At 33.2% G+C, this 24181-nt stretch overlaps 1 protein-coding gene across 4 annotated transcripts; it reads right to left on the reverse strand.

The window, feature by feature from the left end:
- Positions 1-345: 345 nt before the first annotated feature.
- Positions 346-21351, reverse strand: LOC127853438 (uncharacterized). Of its 4 annotated transcripts, none has more exons than XM_052387980.1 (7): positions 21216-21351; positions 16034-16053; positions 10676-10780; positions 7750-7818; positions 4336-4437; positions 987-1094; positions 346-821 (listed from the first exon to the last, which is right to left on the reverse strand). In XM_052387980.1, the coding sequence occupies exons 3-7, from the start codon at positions 10776-10778 to the stop codon at positions 625-627; spliced, it is 579 nt and encodes a 192-aa protein (XP_052243940.1). In that variant the 5' UTR covers positions 10779-10780; positions 16034-16053; positions 21216-21351; the 3' UTR covers positions 346-624. The 4 variants fall into 4 exon arrangements, with proteins under 4 accessions (XP_052243940.1, XP_052243939.1, XP_052243942.1 ...); XM_052387979.1 differs by lacking the exon at positions 21216-21351 and adding an exon at positions 16839-16992; XM_052387982.1 differs by lacking the exon at positions 16034-16053 and having other exon boundaries at positions 21216-21345.
- Between the last annotated feature and the right edge of the window lie 2830 nt (positions 21352-24181).

Genomic DNA, 24181 nt, shown 5'->3' on the forward strand with positions numbered 1-24181 from the left:
GTGATTAAAGTTTGAAAGTTTGAAATCAAAAGTGAGATTTGAAACTACATTTGAAAATATTAATTTTTCAACAATATATATACACTTAACAAACAACATAATGTAGCGATCTTATTGGCTGCGATTATAATAGTGTTTCATAAAAAAAATTATAACACGAATATATTCGAAAGGAAATAATTAATCGTGTCCTTACCAGATTATTTTATTGGACAGATGGCCATGTTATTCATAACGGCATTATATTTCAGCATATTTCAATGCAATTTATACATTCTTGCTGGCAATATTTTTTTGAATAATGAAACTACCCACCATTCACATCGATAGTAACTTAACAAAACCTTATTCGACTTGTTTAATTCTCAAAGCTTGTTTTTACACCTTTACAAAACACAATGCAAGTATATAAGAAATTTAGAAAATAATATTCTTCGTACAATGATAACATCTGTTTTACTAGTCCGTGTTTGTTGTTAGACCTTGTTTAAGCAAGTAGATACTGCATCGTATTGGTATTGTTATAACACTGTCACAGTTGTATGATTTTAAACAAACGGTTAGTTAACATATTTCGTAAGTATCTTTCTATGTTCCTTAGAAACGTTATCGCTGCTTCTGTACCTAGTGCCGAGTATTAGACGATTCTTTTATTGTTCTTTCCGAAATACCTTCAGCCCGATTATTAAGGATTGGCAAGTGCACGAACATTCTGATTGTCTCAGGGAAAATGTTTACGGACGAAATCATCCGATAACTGACATCTTCTAAGGCATAGGAAAGGCCTTCTTGTGTAACCACTTCAGATTCATCTTGTCTCCCTGGAAGAACACGAATTGTTTAAATGTTTGAATAATAAACGGCACATAAAGACCCGTCTTATTAATACAATCCATGTAAATAAATATTAACATTACAAGAGTTAAAATCAGAACTTTGTTCACACCATTACAAAATACAAAAAATACAATTGGACATGAAAAGACCTTTCAATATGTCGCTAATGAGGTACGTCCATAGGGAAAACAATGAAGTGATCAAGGCACGCTGAGCCGATGTTACTCTGGAAAACACATATTCCAGATGAAGGTTTCCTAGAATAAAGACACATATAAACGTTTTGTTTATTTTCCGACCGTTTTCTTATTAGCATTCTATCCTCATAGGCATTAGGCAAGTCGTGGGTATTCGGATGAGTTTTATTTCATTTGAAACAGGTCAATATTTCGCTCCACGATTCTGCAAAACAAACACATAGCACACTACTATTACTTGCAAGCCCGTTTTATACTGATGGCAATGCGTGATGGCTGCAACCTCATTAAAAAATGTTTTTGCCTGCTGTAACATGTTTATTTTTGTTGGAACATTGATTGATAAATTTGGACCGAGAAATCTCTTCGATGAATATACACAACCAGCTCAGAATATAAGGAAATTCCATAATATTGAAGTGGTTAATATGACAAAAAACAAACGTTATAAAATTATATTAAATGTTTGAAATAAAAGTTTTATCGAAACAAATCAATACAATATGCATACCCAGTTACATGTGAGGGTTTTAAAGGCAACGCATACAGTCGATTTGTTGAAAGCTTTGGGAGTAATAGTCTGACCAGTTAAACATAACCAAACCAACTCCAGGGCCCGTATTCACCAACCGATTCTCAGACTTAAGATAAAGAATAGACTTAGAACCAATAAATATGTGTTCAGTGTTTGAATATATACAGGCCTCCACTGGTGAGAATGTCATTAACAAAATGTTCCATATGAAGAATAATATAGAAAGAGATGTTTACTGCAGAGTTTGACTCAAACTTAAAGAAATTCTTGAATATTCTAATTTAAAGAATTTTCTTTATTATTAGACTTAAGTCAAGAATTGTTTGGTGAATACGGGCCCAGAACTGTCACCAAATACATTGGCTTTTCACGCGTCAAATACACGATCCCAATGCAAAAAAAAATGCCATCACGTTTGTTCATATAATGCTGTTACACGAAAGCGTTATGCTCGTCAAAACCAGATTAATAATGGTTCTAATTGTGAGAAACCATTAGTTTAGATTGGCTATCTAAGACTTAAGAACAATACAAATAGGTTAAATAAAGGTTGCATCATTTAAATGTATTTTATATTCTGAAGATCCTTCGAGTAAAACTAGTCTTGATATAACACTATTATGACAAACAATAAGTTTATTTAAATTAAAATAATGGTCATCTTCCTTTAAATATTTTAGTTTAAGCAATTTGGAGCTTGATATCTAACGATAACACAAATGCTAGCTATCAAGGCAATGATGTGTGGTTCCGAACTTGAATTAATTGGAAATCTTTAATGCCACTTATCGGGTTGGATTAAATGACAACATGTTCAATGATGGTCAAATTTTGAAAATTGCTTAAAAGAAAAAAATGTGCGTAAAGTATCGTTCCAGATAAGGCTGTACAGGCTGCACAGGCTTATCAGTAGCGACGTGTTCCGCTGTTATGGTGTTTGTGTTCACAGAAAGTATTTCCTTAGCAAAACACAAATTTCGGCTGAAAGTGTCGTCTCTGATTGGCCTGTGCGGACTGCACAAGCTTATCTGGGCGACAATTTACGCACATACATTGATGAAAGTGTCGTCTCTGATTGGCCTGTGCGGACTGCACAAGCTAATCTGGGCGACAATGTACGCACATACATTGATGAAAGTGTCGTCTCTGATTGGCCTGTGCGGACTGCACAAGCTAATCTGGGCGACAATTTACGCACATACATTGAACCCCTTTTTCACAGAGCATGGTGCATATCAATATTATCTGTGTGCCTTTAATATTCAATTTCTCTCCCTTAATATTTTATCAAACGCCACTTATTTGGTATCTATATAGTAAACCTGTTAGATCGTTTGGTTTTTAATTATACCTCTTTTTCCAACGATGAACACGGCTTTTTGTTAGATTATAACTTTTTTTTTATCTGACTAGTATAATTTTGTGTTTGAAACAGTTATATTGGTACTATTTATGTGGCTAAAGACAGATATACAATAAAAAGCCGTGTAAGTTTGCCTATTACATTCTTAGTGCTTTGAAAAACAAAATAAAGTTGCAAAGAGTACTCAGACAACATCAAACATTAGTACATATCTTTCTAAATAACAAACTCGCCTCCGGAACAAATCTTTTTAATGATAAACTTATTCTTCTCACTAAAACTAATATTTGCAAGAAAACATGATTTTGCATAGCCATACGTAACAAAACTACCCAATATTATAAAGGTATACAACTCACGTGTATATATTTAAGTTTTGCCCTTTATATTATTTCAGACAATTTATTTATATAATTCAATAGTAAAATGAGCAAACAAATCATAGCGGTTCATGTGGTAAGTAACGGTGCACAGCTTCAAGGCGATTATTTTTAATTCTGCTATGGAATAGATTCAAGCTTGAACAAAACCAGTATATATACTAATGATGTTCTGAATTTAGATAACACAATACTATAAATATATGTATATATTAGATTTAACCTAAAGAACCCTATGAATCTTATTGTTACTGAGGCTACATCTCGAGATTTTCTCATAACGGATCATAATTACAAACAGGTTCTTTGGACCAACATGATGATTTTGATTTTGGACCAACATGATGATTTTGATTTTTTATGTTTTTTAACTTCACTTGTTTGGCAAATTTTAAAAGAGTCATCTCTATGACATATATCACTTCCATTATGTTCGCTACATTATGGCCTGTTTATGAGTAAATTATTTTACTTTTCTTTTAGTGATACATATTTTACAAGGTTATTTATGCCATGAACTACGCTAATGTACTACGTTTTACATTAAACTAATGTATTTTGATTTAATAATGTATTATTTTTTTCTAAATCATGATTGCTGAAATTAGATTTCTCATAGTCATTTGAAGTATTTTGAGGTTGCTCAAATGTTAATAAGCAAAACGTTTTGCTCAAAACGTTGCTTATTAACTGCATCATGCATATCGATCGCAATGTTATAACTTGTCTGCACTTAATAATACTTGTCTATTAGTTTTTTATTTTAAGTTTCTTGCATATGCCAATCATTTTTCTATTGATACCAAAGGCGACTTCTACAGACTGAAATTACACATATGTATCCGTATACTAAGTAAAATCTAGTAATTCACTTATTTATATATTGATTATAAATACAATACTCTAGACTGGCAATAGTTAGGGCGAGATTACTCTATATAAAACCAGAAACCAGCTGCAATTCATTCTATTATGTTTTTCGGCATAAGCGATGGAAATAACATTTCCATAAGTTGAACATACCTTGTTTGAAAATTGCACTGTAGTAGAATAGTGTACGACAGGCTGTCTTCATAACAATAGACAACACGACAGTCAAGGCAGACAGTATGATTTTTGTCTTGGCTAAAACAAAATAGTTTAAAATGTATGCTTATTACAATACTTAACAAACACGCACGCTACACAACAAATCCTTTGTTATAGATAATGTACAATACGATGCATTTGATTACAGAATATAAAACATCATCAAAAGTAAATCATATCTCATATTACAAAATATAATACAATATTCTACATTATATGAACTACATTTGTAGTATGATCATTGAAGGTGTCCACGCAAAACAGTCGCTCACGGAGATCATGCTACAGTACAGCACACTTTACTTACCAGATCATACATTAATTGAAAATATCCAATATTGACATCTGCATAAAACCTTATAATAATGTGTCAGAACGCGTTAATGAAAATCTCACCTCTGTGTATGTAACAATCACACATCTACCGGATTTCGAAATTACGTCTCACACATTGATTCACCGCAAAAACTCAGTTTTGAATATTTGAATATAATGGTTATAGTAATAGGCATCTAGGCCACTCCATATTGATATATTGGTCTGCGGATTTTTTTCAAAAAAAGTTGAAGAGGAGAGCGTAAAAAATTATTTTTTTAAACAGGAAAATTGTCGAGCGAGCAAAGAGCGAGAGCGAAGAATAAAAAAAAAATCACATTTCGATTGAAAAATATTGCATTATCAAGAGATCAGGTTTAAACAGCTATATTTTACATTCAAATCAATTCTTATACAAAGAATATATATCGACCTCATATTTATACGAGTTAGTTGCATATGACCTTTGACCACGAAATATACATGTAAACCATCTCATTGAAGTGAGGGACACATGACTACCTACTGCTTCTTATATTTGTTTGAAGTTTCAAACAGTGAAAGCCGTGAAAAGGTATACCATGTTGCAAGCTGTGAAAAGGTATACTATTTTGCAATAGCACTTGAAGATGGACAATCATCAACATGATAATGACAGACAGTCTGACAAAGGTCATGCATATAATCTACCTTAATTTAAAAGGGGCTATCGGCGACTAGTACGTTATTGTGTTTGTCTTAAATAAATATATACATTACAAAGAACTTATTTGATGTTTCTGAAATACACGGACCTAGCTGTTAAACATGTTCCGTCAACCTCGTTTTTTAAAAATTATAAAACGTTGTCCCTGTGAAACTTTTAGAACCAGCATTAAATGATTTTATGTTGATTTTTTTTTCACTTAAAATTGTGTTTTAGAAAAAAATTGCCTGCATATAGGGAAATACCGTTCGTATGTCCATTTAATGAAGAAATGAAGAAAAAGTATTTAAAAAAACTAATGTCATGTTTCACGATGTTGTTTGAAATTGAACATGCTTCAACGGTATCTGCTGATAGATGCATGCTCGAACGTAAACAAACATATTCAAAAAGTCACAGAACGTAGAAGATGTGTTTATATTTTTAAAGTTTGGCTGCAGCAACTTTTAACCGCAATTTATTAAAATGGTCACGACAGCGAAACATGTACTGGTCGCGCAGGAAGCCATTTTTTTGGTCGTCTCGATCGAACTTTTTAGCGTCTGCAGTTATCAATTAAAAAGGTTACGAAAAACTATATTAATTAGTTTGTCATTCGTATTCAGCGTCAAAATCGTTTCTGATAGATCGCGTTTTTTTTTCTTTCACAAATTAAAAAATTCATGCGCCATGGTTACAGAAGGACACACAAATGAGTGCGAGCGGTAAAAAAATCCATTTTGACAAAATAGGTGCGACAAATCCGACGATCAACAGATCAATTTGGTGTGCCCTACGTATTTATTTTTTAATTATAAGTTATTTCCAAAGCATGTTTTAAAGAGCACCAGTTATATTTCAAACTTAGGTAAATAAAATTGTGCATTTAAGGGAAATGAAAAAGCAACAACATGCATCAGGCCGCTTAAAATAGTAGAATCAGTAAAATCATCAAGCTTAATAACTTTCTAGAAACGTAGAGCATTAACGATCATTATAATTACAGCCACCGTTCAACGCATTGAGTTGCGTTTATTTGAGATTTCATATATTTCATATTTTTATTTTGTTTCAGATTATTTCAAGCCTTTGTATAAATTTAAAGATGAATATATCCTCTTCCGTAAATTGCAGTAAAAAAGATATCTCATATAACATCTTAAAAAATGCATCTCTCTTGATTGCAAACACCGGCAGTTAACAGGGTGTCGGAAGTGTAATTTCGACAAAAGTTAAGTACCTCATTAAACGAACTAAAAAATTCAGATTGAAACTTAGCCTCCAATTAAATGAACCAAAACCGTCAGAGATTAAACGATTTTTTTACAACTAGAAAAAAGGAACTCGTTAGAAATTGACATTGCATTATTTAAATTTAAATTTCATGACCGAAACAGAATATTGTTCCTATTAAGTTTTCATAGTCAACGCATAATAAATACCACGTATAGTTTTTAGAGCACGCATCACGATCACAAATAGTTCAAATTTCGTTACGAATCGGCGACATGAGTATAACCGAGTCATTATTCGAGTGATGGAATATTTCCTTGTCATTGTATGTAATGCAAAATCCAGAGATGATTAATACACAAACACGGATGAGTATTTGTCTAGAAAGTTTCTAGTTAAAAGATTGTTCAAAATTACAACAAACATACATCAGCTACACTGTTTATCTTAACGCATTTAATAATAGTTCCTGGACGTCTCCCGGAGTTTTTCCTTACATTATTTATGTTAACACTGGACCGGCCCCATATGATATTTATTACCGCCTCAATGTACGATCGATACAGTAGCACTAAAGTAGCATAGTGGTGGCCTCATTTGTATTTGCACAAGAATACACACTCGCATATTCTAATAGGAACATGAATAACGTCTCCGATGTTTAAGGATTAATAGATTTATGGCGATCAACGTCTGTTGATGTAAGTTAGATTAAGATCAATATGTTTTTATCATCAACACATATAAAACTGAATCAAATACTACTTGCAAAATAATATTGTAATATATTTTCATGACAACTACGCACATATTTAAGCAAAGATCACTTTGCGATGGATGTTGATGGCTGAACCGTAATATCCCTTTAAACAACGTACAAAGCAGTGTATCATATATACGGGTCATTCATTTCGTACGCAATCACAATATCCAGTATACCTTTTGATGTGAGTTATTTTTCCCCAAATTACGCAAACAGTCATGCGTATTGTGTTTTTTTTAATGTCAAATAAAATTGAATGCTACGTATTGTAGTATAACCACAAATGCAACATTATTTTATTATACTACCCATGGCCTAGTATTGATAGCGGAAAAAACACAAGTGTTCATACCTTCATTATTCTCTTCGACGAATATATCCATTACCCTGATTTGAATGACAATTTGCTGATTGTTGTTTTCTGAAATAATGAAAGCAGGTAATGGGTTATTGCATTTCTTACAATACTGTACAGTGTTTTTTGTAAAAGCATGACTACATTTACTGTGGATGAATGCGAATGTTTATATCCTAAGCAAGTTTTTGAATCTCCTTGATGACACAATTTGTTTATCAACTTTAACATGCAAAATAAAGACTTGTTGAGGCAGTATGTTAAATACAGCAGTTTATTTAATTTTAGGGATGAACTTTTAATATTCTTGTCAAATAAATAGCAGAAAGTTGTTATCCTTCGGGATAAGACCATAAGATAAAAAATCTTCACACTTTACAGAATTCACGTTATATCCCGACAACAAACGGATTTTCTTTTAATAAAATGCTTTATGATTATAATTGTTACATAAGTTTCCCTTTAGACTTTTTGGTTCCGTAACTAGTTTTTTATACTATAGTAATGGAGTTAAAAAATGCCTGCGCTATGTTGGATGAATACATATGTTGTAATTTGTTGTTGCTGCTACTGGTCTTACTTTTTGAATGACTGCTATGACCGGATTTGTTTCGAGTCGCCTAAGCACGTGTAGAATTTGTTTTTTAAGTGACCTCATAGACACGCTAAAGCGACTTGGCCCTCAAGATATGTTTTTGCTTTTAAGAACAAGACCAAAACTTCGAAGGTGTACGGAAAAATAGAATTATCCAATGGGTTTTTAAATGTGAATTACTTGTTGTCTGCTTTTTGTTTTGACATATCCATGCAATTGGTTTGAAATGATGCCTTGACAACACAATGTAAATGGCCGAGAATTTAAATCTGGGCAGATAATAGTATTTAAACGCCTCTCGGATTTAAACATTCCATAACAAGACTTTGTACAAAGATTACCAGCTCCTGATTGGCATTATCAATACTCTTCAGACTGTATAGTGCAGTCATCCTGACCCAAGACGACATACCACGTATCAGTGGTAATAAGAATGTTAAAAGTCATATTACATATTTTTAAAATCAATATTGAGTATTTATGAGCAAGTGTTACCTGTGTCTGTAATGGGACTGCTATTAACATTTACAGCTTTGCAAATATTTACCATGATAATCAGTGAAATGAAATGCATCACTACTATATTTTAAATAAATGTTAAACTAGATGTGGATTATTTGTCCGATATACTTTTATACTTCATCACTTAGAACAGAGCATATCCCTACATTTTATCATAAGATACTACTGGTACTGACTACTGCAAGTTGATTTGATCATAGTGGTCATGCTTGTCTTTAAACTGTTCATCTAAGTCAATCATTAACAAGTTGTAAGGATAAATCGGCGTTCGTGATACGATGAAAGTTAAAAGTCTTAAATACTAATATATCCAACAATTAATTGATCAATGTTAATGCTATGTTAATGCTTCTAGTAACATGTTTGAATAAGAGCAAAGTATGGCTTCTAAATCTGATTTCTCAGCGACAGCACATACATGTGGAAATGCCTCATTTCGTTATTCTCATGGCTGTGAGTCTTCCTGAGTCGTATTTATCCACTGTGACTATAACACTTACTCAGCAGATATTGGAGCTGGTAATCGTAGTGCATACGTAGTTTCAAAATCCAATAAATATCTCCACTTTCATTTCTATGCAATTTTATTTGCCGAGGCTACATACTTATACCGATGACATTTATTTATAAATAGGTAAGACAGATATTTATTACTTGCAATAATCATTTCCAAACCTCTCTTCGTACATCTACCATTTAATTTTTCTTGTAAGATATTTTATGGATGCTGCTGTATTTTGTCTACCTAGCATACACTTTCTCCTTCTTTCCAATGTATGCCGTGTTACTTCCTTGCATATGCTGACTTAAACAAGAGATTGTCGACATAGATAGTGGTAGGACCAGGGGCAGCACCAACACAATATGTTTGCAATACATGTCAAATTTGCATTGTTAAGCAACAAGGCGCTGTAATGGTGATATCTTACGCAAAATTATAACGAAAAATGTAGTCCATTAAAACACGGTTTCAAAATGACAAACATGAAAATAATACTCAAAAGCATTCAATAAGATACCGAGCAATATTTCTTAGTAAATGGAGAATAATGTACATTTTCACCCGCCTGTTAGAGCACTAATTGTCTCCCTTAACTGAGAACATATTTTTTAGTACTAATATCACAACACATGCAAACAGATAACATCTATACCAGACCTGGCAATGCAACGGGAGTAAGATGATGTCTTATTGCGTGTTATATTTACTTTGTTAAGCTATTGTTGCTGAAAGAAAGTCTATAAGAAAGTGTATTCGCAACTTAAATAACAAGCAACCAGATTGACACATATTTACAAAATGTAGATAAAATATTTACATATATAACTTGAGGCGCCCCGCCCAAATAGGCCACACCCACACAAAATTGCATTTTACTATAATTTCTTCATTTCTACACCAATTCACTTCTAATTGATACTGAACTATTCTTATGTAAATACGGTCAATCTCAACTATGCATAGCCCCATTACCAACCCTGGGGTGCCCCACCCACATAGGCCACACCCACCCACAATTGCCTTTTACTTAACTTATTCATTTCTACACCGATTCACTTCTAATTGATACCGACCTTTTCTTATGACAATACGGCCAATCTCAACTATGCATGGCCCCATTACCAACCCTTGGGCGCCCCTGGGTCAAACATGCGGCGTGGGGATACGCGTCGGCCTCTGCCGCGCCATTTCTAGTTATTTATGTATTTATTTATGTATTTATTTATTTATTATGTATTCATTTATTTGTTTTATTCATTTATTTATTTATATATGTATTTATTTATATATGTTTTTATTCATACCTTCAGGTTGCTTGCCCGATGAGGTATCTCGACACATCACTCGTATCTTGTTATTCATCATGGTTCCGTCGCTCTTACAATTAGAGGTTGTATGCATGGACATTTCTTGAAAAATAAAAGCATTATAAAACATATTAAGCTGAGCCGCAAGCGTGTCTATGGCCGCTATTGTGAGCTCTATGTACATATATTATATAAGTCTACTGAATAGATTCATCTCATTGTCGGTAGATTGTTAACCTTGAATATCATAATAACATACTGTAATTGGCAAAATCAAGTAGATGTTTACAATGGAATTTGCTTGCCTATATTAAAAGAAAAATTAAATTCTTGATTTTATATGTATACCTTAATGTAATATAAGTTTAATTTAAAAATACAACAATTTTTGAAAATAGTTGTCTGATCAAACATGGTAGTTAATGGTTGTTTTTCACATTATTATTTAAGTAGTTCTATTATGTTAGGATGAAAATAAATATCAATACATTACTTGATGCATACATAAAGACTCAGACGTAAATGGATGCAAAAACAGGGAAACAAATTATCATACCACCGGTCACACCAGATATGCCTCCTCTCTACGACCAAAGCTTTCATATTTTGGACAATATGTCGAACGTCTTTGTTGAGAGAATAAAACGCTTATTTCTTTTGCGGAACGTTTAATTAGTGTACACACTTCAATTTGTAAGGCCGTCATTTGATTTGAACGCATATTACTAGTTAAACGTTGAGGGTTGTGGGCGGGGAATAAATGTACGATATTTCCTGAGAGAGGCCCAGGGACGTCATCGAAGTCTCCTAGCATTGCGAAACGAAAACAAAGCTGAACAAGAACCAAAATAAAAAGAAAGCCGGTCAGGAGATACCTAAACGAACAAGATGGAAAGACTGTAGTGGAGAGGCTATGAATACATCCGCTATTCACTTAAAAGGCAATCCTTGTACAAGTATACGGCCAATACAGTTGCCCTCGGGTTCTAGTTCTGCGTTCTTGACAATGCCATTGCTCAAATAACGGTTGGAATAGAGCTATGCGTCTTTGATATGTGCAATTTACCAATTTGATCATCGGTGATATCAAGTCGTCTACATGACGTTTTAAGCATGACTTTTACGACACTGATGAGACCTTGACATTAGTACTGCGTTGCTTCTGCGTACACGGGGTTCTAGCAAGGATGATAAAAAGGATATTTCGGCGTTAACTTTGAACATGACCAGCGTAGCCGACGTAAAATAACAGACTAAGGCGTGCATGGCGTTTGAGCGCCGTCCTCATGAGTTCGCACAAAGACCCCGAGGCATCCTTGGCGATGCTGCCATCTCGGTGTTACTGGGGTATACGAGTTGTAAGTAGAAAGTAAGAGAGTATTTTTTTCATTTGACACATCTGTTTGAATGTAAAGACAATTCAGGAAAAAAAAATTTGCTTATGATAGCCATAAAATATATTTAAGTTAAATGCGTCTTTATAGTAGATAAAACATTTAGGCTGAGAAAAGACGTTATGAACGTTATATTAAAAATATCACAACGAATACTTATTATAGTTTAATATAAACGCAATGTTTCTTATTTAGAAGTAACGGCGTTATTCGTGATAACCAGGTGTAAATTACTTTCCGTTTCAATTACATTTCTAGGTATTTTTCCACATATGGCACAAAGTTAGATATTATGTTCCAATAAAATGCCCAAGATTTCACGTTACTCGATAAGTCTTAAAATTGGATATCACATTCATCAATAATAAAATATCTAATAATAGCAAACAAAATGCGCACTCAAAGATATATAGTTTATACTTACAAGCAAACAATCTTTACTTTTATTATTTTTTATATATGTAATTTGTTTTTTGCTTGTGTAATATCATCATATCTTCTGAAAATATTAATTTGGAAATTATTCTATTAAAACGCTAAAAAGAAAGCCATAAAACATGTTTTTACAGCTTCAATATACAATATTTCAAATAAGCAACACACAAGACAAATAACAAACAATTTTTTTTTAAAGCGCCTGACTTCTGTAATAAAATGCCGTTGATCTTAGTAAAGTTCTTGATCAATGCGTCTGCTCCTTAAGGTTTATGTAGAGGCTTCATTTTGAAAAATGTGGGACCCCTAGCATTGAACTCAAATTTGACTAAAGGAAGAGTGCAACATTGAAAATGTATACATATTTGCTTTAAAGGATGTTTTTCCTTCAAACTGCTTTTGTACATCAACGTATCATACCATCCACGAAATCAATCAAAATACAAAGCGATTTTATCACAAAAATATACATTATTTTCAAAAATCTGAATCATGTTTATTCCACGTATTTCGCCGGCAAAATTATATAACTAGTGAATAATATCGACATTGACGAGGGCAAGTTACGCTTAAATAGTAAAAAAAAGTTACATATCTAGAAATATCAAAACTCAAACACATGTCATTTCATCACCATGGGGGCAGCCATTTTAAAATTAATAAAATAGAAAGAAACATGCTAAAAACTCACTCATCGCCTAATTGACATTCCAAACGGTTGGCGATGACAAATGCATTGGATTGTAATCTTTCCGTTGATGTTTGCCAACTGCACGATCAGATCTCATAAACACTCAAAAGAATAACTATGTAAGAAGCATTTCACCAATGTTTACAATTGTTGTCGAATCACATGTATTATATTATTGAGCATAAAATAGTACGCTTACAGACTGACAGAAAGATCGATACGTTACTCCGTTCAATTCATCACGGTATACTAGTCTATTGATAATATATAATAATGCATCGCTTTAACTATCTAAAAGCAGAAATAATTCTTTTAAACGGAGTTTTTAATAACGAAAGTGAAAACAACGGAAGTTGGATGTATATTCTGTGAGATGCACTTCGGCTCCAGAAAAACAATACACATAAACTAAAAAAGACGTGTGTGGGGCAATTTTTTTAGCTGGAAAATATTTGAAATAGGGTAAGTGGTGATATCTCTACGTGGTAATTTCTGTTATTTAGTGCGATCTCTTGCTGATTAATGTTAATAGTTGTTTTACTAGTTGCCACCAAACTGTCAAATTAAGTATGTGTTTTCTCAGGTATGTGTATACATATACCCGGTTTTCTCACCCTTGCACGTGGTTTCGACCGATTTGTTTTGCACGTTTTTCTACGGAGCACAGCGATGCCACGATTTCAAAATGGGTAGAAGGAATCGAAATATAAAATCAATCGGTTTGCAAATTTATTTATATTCCTTCACAATTTTATATGTCGTCTGCAATCTATTTCAATTTGAGATGGTTTAAAATTTACAATTTGGTTGAGAGGTAAATAACAATATTGTTAAGCCTTTTATTAGTTTAAACCTATTTATTTAAGCTCGATTGCATCGAAAGCCTTAGGCTTTTATAAACGCTCTCGAGTCCGTTTCCTGGGCCAAGAACCAGTACTTGGTGTCTTTGGGGGAGATCTAAAGAACGCTCCCACGGTGGGGATCGAACCCGTGACCTCCCGGTCGCTAGGCGGACACCATATCCATTACACCACGGCGACCTTTGTTAAGCCTTTGAAATAGAATTGTGACTCTTATTATCCACCTTACCTGGATTTTTAAAAAGTAGTTACGTTTTAGTTATTTTAAGAACTTTTTTTAGGAAATTTATCCAAAAAAGGCAGTTAAATAAAAACTCATTTGTTGTTTTATGACAATAATTTTCTGTGAAATGTTGCTAACTTGACCTTGTATATGTATATAACTTTGTATTTATTCAACTTAAGGTAGTGCATATCCTTCCTAACTTTAGATTGAGATTTTGTAAATTAGTGTAAAAATGTATAGGTTTTATACCAAAATATGAATAAAGCACACACATATGGAATGTCAAAAATGTGTTTATGTTATTCTATCTGTCTTTAGCTTTAAAATGATATATAGTTTGACCATATTGTACCAAATTGAATGAAGAAAAACCAAAGCGAAGTTTTAATGAATTGTATCCCCACCCCATGAACCTTAAGTACAAGTCTGCATGTTTAAGTGATATCGTAACACGTAATCAGTAATGCGATAATGTTAAACAGTTTTGTGGTAGACATTCGTAAAGTATAATTTACATAAAATGAGAAATTGGATTGTACGAAATACCGAACCGGAACATATTGGATTTAATGGTCACCTTAAAATACAAAGAGTGCATACAACAATCGAGTTTAGTTTACAAGGTTATAAACAAAGATATTTTTACCAAAATACATGTTAATATATAAACAATATACAAAGTTATGCAAACTGTGACATGTAAATGTATAATACGAGTTAGCCTTTGTATATTGTTGCAATTTTGAGAATATACAGTAGGATATGTTTGCGTCCTAACATATGTCCTGCATGCATCAAAGTCAGAGAAACAGTTTTCGTATCTGGTGTGGAAAATTGAATAGTTAATATTATATATGTATAAAGGAGTATTGTTTTCAAGTAGCTTATCTTGTTATGTTTGATGTGGAATGAAAGTAATACATAATTAAGAGTATTGTAAAATTTCTTGAATGGATTATTTTTCTTAATAAATCTGTTGTTTTCTCAATTTCCTGTTCCACAATTGAGTTATCATTTTGTCGTAGGAAATTTTAAATTCAAATTGGCAGACTTTAGACAGATAAACAACATTTCAAAGCTTTCGGTTTACATTTTGACTTTATATTATTCAACCTTTAGACAGAATGAGGAAGGTTTGTTAGACATTATTTAAGTGGTTCAATACAGACGCATGAATGCACACTTCAACCACTTTTTACTCACTAGGAGTGCTTTCCTTAACAAGAAAGATTTTAAGCTGGTTTGTCCTCATAATGATAAATGTTCATCTGAACAACACACTCGACACACATCATTATGACTATGTACTTATTAATCATAAGATTAAGCATGCAGTTTTCGAACGGAAATAGCTTGATTCATGGGGAAGATTATGTGATGAAAGTGAATACACATGAGTAAAGAAGTAATGACCGATAGCGAGAAAAGTGAAACAATCTGGAGTCATAAGTGTATTCTAATCCTTTGTAAATATTGTTCCAAGTTTGATTAATATTTTTCAAATTGATAAAAAAAGCACTTTCATGAAATGCATTAAAATTTCAAATAATTTAAATACTTATGATTTGTAGGGAATGCTATGCGTATGTGATATGGTATAATTGTTATTGGAGAATGTTTTAAACTTTGAAAAAATAAATGGCATACACTTATCACAAGAAAACTGTCAAACAATGTACAACAAACACAAGAATAACCAATATATTGATAGGATAAGGCATGTTGCTAGGAGAATGAGCCTATTAATACCTTTTTTGTAACTCGGCGATCTAACCGGAGATAAATTATAGTATCGTACAAATCTTGACGATAAAACAGCTTAAACATACACAATAAGTTCATAGGTAATACGTTAAACAACTTAAATTGATTATAATCTTATAAGTATTAACACGGTCTTCATGCTGCTAATGTTCGTGCACTTGCGTTACGAAACTTGACTCTTTAAGCGCGGTTTTTGTCAATATGTCAATTTTTTTCGCTTGTTCGCCGAAAATCTAATGAGTTGTAACAAAGTTTCAAATCGTTTCGTAACGTCTGGGTTGATTTATTATGCGTGCTTATATGCATTTATTAAATAAAAATAACATTAATAATGAAGTTTAAGGTATGTGGTTAGATCGAGCATCGTTATTTTGATGCATTTGATCAAAAACTTCTATCCTGAAAACGTTCATTGAGTTTAAATATTAATGAATAATTAAAGTTATGACAGTCGCTTGGTTGACATCTAGTATTATTCCTGTAACAACCAAAATATATTTTAGGTAACTAGAGACGCCTATATATATTGAACACATCAAACCAAAATAAGAAAATAATTTACAGCGAACAATATCATATTCGTGTGCTACTTTCGTTTCTAACAATGAAGATGATTTTAACATGTTACCATAAACGCAAAGCATCTATAAATATAACGCATCCAATTCTTTTAAATTACAACACACTGATGGAATATTTATATTGTTAATATTTACATCACTACAAATTAAGAATGCAACATATTAATACTACATGAAGGTATCTAGTTTTCGAATAAGCAAATACAAACCTTAACAAAATAAATGCTTTTCAATCTTCTGACTGCTGAATACAAATAACTTCCTGTTCTTGCTCAGCTTTTAAACCCCGTATATATTTTTTGCAACAACACCACTTCTATACGTACGAAAACTTGTTAAGCTCTCTCTTAACTACAAAATCTGTGCGTGTTATTATGAAACTGGATTGCGGTGGGAAATCACAAAAGTTTCGTGTTGGTAAAATGCATAATGCGTCTGTACGGATTGGTTTAACGCAATGGGTTGGTTTAATTGACTGCAGACTAAAACAAATATCGGTTAATACAATTATACTTTGATTGGTGTTATTGTTTATATGTTTATATAATACAACTTAATTTCTTAAAAAAATAGGTATAATCAACTTATTTGATAACCATATATTATAATAACAGTTAACGTCTACGTATAAAATTATTTATATGGTGTGTACTTACAATGTGCACGTAACAAATAGTGCACGCGTCTAAAGTATAATTATTTTAATATTGTAAAACATATGAAGTATGAAAAGTGACAATGACTCTGGAAAGATGCCGACGATATATCCGATTTAGGAAACTTATATAAAGTGAACATCTTTTAGGGTTATTTAAATTTAACATTATATTCAAATTCATAGACATATTTCAAAATTTACATTGAATTGTTAACATTACTTTGAACAGTTACAAAAGCTTTCTAGCTATTGATCCGAGCGATGCGCGGTATTGCTACTTTAATGAAAATCATAAATCGTATGATAACCTAATTTTTCGTTTTTATTAACTCACTTTGTTATGTTTTGACACATTTCTAGTTGTCTGATAAAACATGGTAGTTAATGATTGTTTTTCACATTATTATTTAAGTAGTTCTATTATGTTAGGATGAAAATAAATATCAATACATTACTTGATGCATACATAAAGACTCAGACGTAAATGGATGCAAAAACAGGGAAAACGATTTATCATACCACCGGTCACACCAGATATGCCTCCTCTCTACGACCAAAGCTTTCATATTTTGGACAATATGTCGAACGTCTTTGTTGAGAGAATAAAACGCTTATTTTTTTGCGGAACGTTTAATTAGTGTACACACTTCAATTTGTAAGGCCGTCATTTGATTTGAACGCATATTACTAGTTAAACGTTGAGGGTCGTGGGCGGGGAATAAATGTACGATATTTCCTGAGAGAGGCCCAGGGACCTCATCGAAGTCTCCTAGCATTGCCAAACGAACACAAAGCTGAACAAGAACCAAAATAAAAAGAAAGCCGGTCAGGAGATACCTAAACGAACAAGATGGAAAGACTTTAGTGGAGAGGCTATGAATACATCCGCTATTCACTTAAAAGGCAATCCTTGTACAAGTATACGGCCAATACAGTTGCCCTCGGTTTATAGTTTTGCGTTCTTGACAATGCCATTGCTCAACTCACGGTTGGAATAGAGCTATGCGTCTTTGATATGTGCGATAGACCAATTTGATCATCGGTGATATCAAGTCGTCTACACGACGTTTTAAGCATGACTTTTTCGACACTGATGAGACCTTGACATTTGTACTGCATTGCTTCTGCGTACACGGCGTTCTAGCAAGGATGATAAAAAGGATATTTCGGCGTTAACTTTGAACATGACCAGCGTAGTTGACGTAAAATAACAGACTAAGGCGTGCATGGCGTTTGAGCGCTGTCCTCATGAGTTCTCACAAAAACCCCGAGGCATTCTTGGCGATGCTGCCATCTCGGTGTAACTGGGGTATACGAGTTGTAAGTAGAAAGAAAGAGTGAGAGTATTTTTTTCATATGACACATCTGATTGAATGTAAACACAATTTAGAAAAAAAAAATTCCTTATGATAGCCATTAAATATATTTAAGTTAAATGCGTCTTTATAGTAGATAAAACATTTAGGCTGAGAAAAGATGTTATGAACGTTATATTAAAAAATATCACAAAGAATACTTATTATAGTTTAATATAAACGCAATGTTTCGTATTTAGAAGTAACGGCGTTATTCGTGATAACCAGGTGTAAATTACTTCACAAAAAAGTCCACGTAAGTTCCCGTTTCAATTGCAGGTTCTAGGTTTTTTTTCCTATTATGGCACAAAGTTAGATATTATGTTCCAATAAAATGCCCAAGATTTCACGTTACTTGATAGGTCTTAAAATTGGATATCACATTTATCAATAATAATATATCTAATAATGGCAAACCAAATGCGCACTAAAACATATATAGTTTATACTTACAGTCAAATTATCTTTACTTTTATTATTTTTTATATATGTAATTTGTTTTTGCTTGTGTAATATCATCATATCTTCTGAAAATATTAATTTGGAAATTATTCTATTAAAACGCTTAATAGAAAGTCATAAAACATGTTTTTACAGCTTCAATATACAATGTTTCAAATAAGCAACACACAAGACAATTAACAAACATAATTTTTTAAAGCGCCTGACTTCTGTAATGAAATGCCGTTGATCTTAGTAAAGTTCTTGATCAATGCGTCTGCTCCTTGAGTACAAGTCTGCATGTTTAAGTGATATCGTAACACGTAATCAGTAAAGCGATAATGTTAAACAGTTTTGTGGTAGACATTCTTAAAGTATAATTTACATAAAATGAGAAATTGGATTGTACGAAATACCTAACCGGAACATATTGGATTTAATGGTCACCTTAAAATACAAATAGCGCATACAACAATCGAGTTTAGTTTACAAGGTTATAAACTAAGATAATTTTACCAAAATACATGTAAATATATAAACAATATACAAAGTTATGCAAACTGTGTCATGTAAATGTATAATATGAGTTAGCCTTTGTATATTGTTGCAATTTTTAGAAAATACAGTAGGATATGTTTGCGTCCTAACATATGTCCTGCATGCATCAAAGTCATTGAAACATTTTTCGTATCTGTTGTGGAAAATTAAATAGTTAATACTATATATGTATAAAGGAGTATTGTTTTCAAGTAGCGTATCTTGTTATGTTTGATGTGGAATGAAAGTAACACATAATTAAGAGTATTGTAAAATTTCTTGAATGGATTATTTTTCTTAATAAATCTGTTGTTTTCTCAATGTCCTGTTCCACAATTGATTTATCATTTTGTCGTAGGAAATTTTTAATTCAAATTGGCAGACTTTAGACAGATAAACAACATTTCAAAGATTTCGGTTGGTATTTTGACTTTATATTATTCAACCTTAAGACAGAATGAGGAAGGTTTGTTAGACATTATTTAAGTGGTTCAATACAGACGCATGAATGCACACTTCAACCACTTTTACTCACTAGGAGTGCTTTCCTTAACAAGAAAGATTTTAAGCTGGTTTTTCCTCATAATGATAAATGTTTATCTGACACTTTGTTATTTCTGAACAACACACTCAACACACTCACATCATTGTGACCATGTACTTATTAATCATAAGATTAAGCATGCAGTTTTCGAACGGAAATAGCTTGATTCATAGGGAAGAGTATGTGTCGAAAGTGATTACACATGAGTAAAGTAGAAATGACCGATAGCGAGAAAAGTGAAACAATCTCGAGTCATACGTGTATTCTATTCCTTTGTAAATATTGTTCCAAGTTTGATTCATATTTTTCAAATTGATTAAAATGCATTTTCATGAAATGCATGAAAATTTCAAATAATGTAAATACTTTTGATTTGTAAGGAATCCTATGCGTAAATGACATGGTATAATCGTTATTGGAGAAGGTTTTAAACTTTGAAAAAACTAAATGGCATACACTTATCACAGGAAAACTATCATTCGATGTACAGCAAACACAAGAATAACCAATATATTGATAGGATAAGGCATGTTGCTAGGAGAATGAGCCTATTAGTACCATTTTTTTTGTAACTTGGCGATCTAACCGGAGATAAATTATAGTATCGTACAAATCTTGAAGATAAAACAACTAAACATGCACAATACGTTTATAGGTAATATGAAAACGTTCATTGAATTTCAATATTAATTTATAATTAAAGTTACGACTGTAGCTTGGTTGACATCTAATATTATTCCTTTAACAACCCAAATCTATTTTAGGTAACTAGACATACCTATATATATTGAACACACCGAACCAAAATGGAGAAATAATTTAGAGCGAACAATATCATATTCGTGTGCTACTTTCGTTTTTAGCATTGAAAATTATTTTTACATGTTACCATAAACGCAAAGCATTTATAAATATAACGCATCCAATTCTTTTAAATTACAACAAACTGATTGAATATTTATATTTTAAATATTTACCACACTACAATTTAAGAATGCAATATATTAACACTACATGAAGTTATGTAGTTGTCAAATACGCAAACACATACCTTGACAAAATATATGCTTTTCAAATTTCTGACTACTCAACTACTCAAAACAAATAACTTCCTTTTCTGGCTCAGTGTTTAAACTCATTTGATTTTTTTTGCAAAGATACCGCTTCTATACGTACGAGAAATTGTTAAGCTTCCTTAACCAAAAATCAGTGCGTGATATTATGAAACTGTATGGCGGTGGGAAATCCCAATAGTGTCATGTTTGTAACATGAGTAAAACGACTGTACGGACTGGTTTAACGAAATTGGTTGGTTAAATTGTGTGGAGACTTAAACACAAACCGGATTATACAATTATTATTTGATTGGTGTTATTGTTATCCCCACGCTTGTTGAAAAAAAAGATGGGGATATTGTGGTTATCTCCGCCGTCCGTCCGTCTGTCTGTCTGTCCGTCCGTCCTGGCCACTATCTCCTCCTACACTAAAAGCAATAGAACCTTGAAACTTACACACATGGTAGCTATGAGCATATGTGCGACCCTGCACTATTTCGAATTTTGATCTGACCCCTGGGTCAAAAGTTATAGCGGTTGGGGTTGGGCCGCGTCAGAAATTATCACTCATTTTTTTAGGTTATTTTACATTTACTTCTTTATTTCTACACCGATTCACTTTAAATTGATACTGGACCTCTCTTATGACAATACGGTCAATCTCAACCATGCATGGCCCCATTCCCAACCCTGGGGCGCCCCGCCCACATAGGCCACACCCACCAAATTTTCCATTCACTATAATTTTTTCATTTCTACACGGATTCACTTCAAATTGATACTGAACTTTTGTTATGACATTAGGGTCAATCTCAACTATGCATGGCCCCAATCCCAACCCTGGGGCGCCCGCCCACATAGGCCACACCCACCAAAAAATTCCATTTACTATAATTTTTTCATTTCTACACGGATTCACTTCAAATTGATACTGAACTTCTCTTATGACATTAGGGTCAATCTCAACTATGCATGGCCCCATAACCAACCCTGGGGCCCCGCCCACATAGACCACACCCACCCAAAATTGCCTTTACTATAATTTCTTCATTTCTACACCGATTCACTTCATATTGATATTGAACTTCTCTTATGACAATACAGTCAATCTTAACTATGCATGGCCCCATTACCAACCCTTGGGCGCCCCGCCAACATAGACCACACCCACCCAAAATTGCCTTTTACTATAATTTCTTCATTTCAACACCGATTCACTTCAAATTGATACTGAACCTCTCTTATGACAATACGGTCAATCTCAACTATGCATGGCCCCATTACCAACCCTGGGGCCCCGCCCACATAGACCACACCCGCCCAAAATTGCCTTTTACTATAATTTCTTCATTTCTACACCGATTCACTTCAAATTGATACTGAACTTCTCTTATGACAATACGGTCAATCTCAACTATGCATGGCACAATTACCAACCCTGGGGCGCCCTGCCCACATATGTCACACCCACCCAAAATTGCCTTTTACTATAACTTCTTCATTTCTACACCAATTCACTTCTAATTGATGATGAACTTCTCTTATGACAATATGGTCAATCTCAGCTATGCATGGCCCCATTACCAACCCTGGGGCACACCTAGGTCAAACATTCGGCGTGGGGATACGCGTCGGCCTCTGCCGCGCCATTTCTAGTTTATATAATAAAATTTAATTTCTAAAAATATATAGGTTTAATCAACTTATGTGATAACCATGTATTGTTATAACAGTTTACGTCTACGTATATCACTATTTATATGGTTTGTACTTGCAATGTGCATTTAACAAATAGTACACGCGTATTAGGTAAAATTATTTTTATAGTGTAGCGAACGGCTTCGGGGCGATATAGCCTTAATAGAAACGGTTAGTAACTTCCCTTTCATTTGTATTAGGCTTCATTGGTTACTTCCCTAAGTCAAACATATGTCAACTTGTATAAGTACGAAAACGGTATTCTACTAACAAAGTAAGCTTCATTTTTATTTAATTATCATAAAAGGTCTTTAATTAGTATTATACGATATAGTTGTTAACCACTGTATTATTAAACATCTTTGATGCCAAGTCATATACTTAAAACGTTATAACACAAGAAATAAATGTTCGGTAAAGTTCGGCAAAACACGACGGGCATTCGGAAGCGCAGTATTTCCCGGATCGTGCCTTTTCGTTGGCTAGGTGGTGCTGTGTTCGCCACGATATAAGGCTTGTCTCTTGGTAAGAAGTCAGTTCTCTTGCGGATGGTAACGGGATCACATCTAAAGAGAAAGGTACAGTACTCGCATGAACAGTATTGCGGAGCAGTTGTGTATTTACGTATAATACATACCTTACTATATATAGTAACAAATTTGTACAGTTGTTAATGCTATTATCACCATTGCGGGGTCATTCTAAATATTCGGCCCTAGGGCCAATTATTTATATTCGGCCCTCAGAATGTGTGCGCGTGACGTTCAACTGGAAAAAAATGGCGTCCACATCCAGTCTTAGCCATAATAAAGTAAAACATCTAGGTTATTGTTCTACTCACCGAAGTTGTGTAATAACCATGTTTATTTTCGTAAAGTTTAATTTGCTTCCATGACGAGTTAAAATTCTGAACACATTTCTTCCTCGCAATCTATCTCTTCCATTATAAAGCACTGGATGTAAGCAGGCAATTCTTTGTGGATAGACATTCTTTGATCGACTGACAAAGGAACGACTTATTCATCAAAGAAATTACCCTTTTAATTCAACATCGAATTCATTCGAACAGTTTAAGAACAATTCACTTACACTTTTCTTAAATTTAATCTATCAATTATTCAACAAAACATCGCGGGCCGATTATCACTGCCCGGCCCGGCTCAGCCGTGTATTATCCTCTAATTATATTTAACGGTGCTGCCCGGGCTGCATAGTTCCTGTTTCTTGTAGAGTGGACTTCTGAACGTTGGAAGCCAGTAGCTTC

This window comes from Dreissena polymorpha, chromosome 12 (assembly GCF_020536995.1).
Source record: "Dreissena polymorpha isolate Duluth1 chromosome 12, UMN_Dpol_1.0, whole genome shotgun sequence".
NCBI classification, from domain to species: Eukaryota; Metazoa; Mollusca; class Bivalvia; order Myida; family Dreissenidae; genus Dreissena; species Dreissena polymorpha.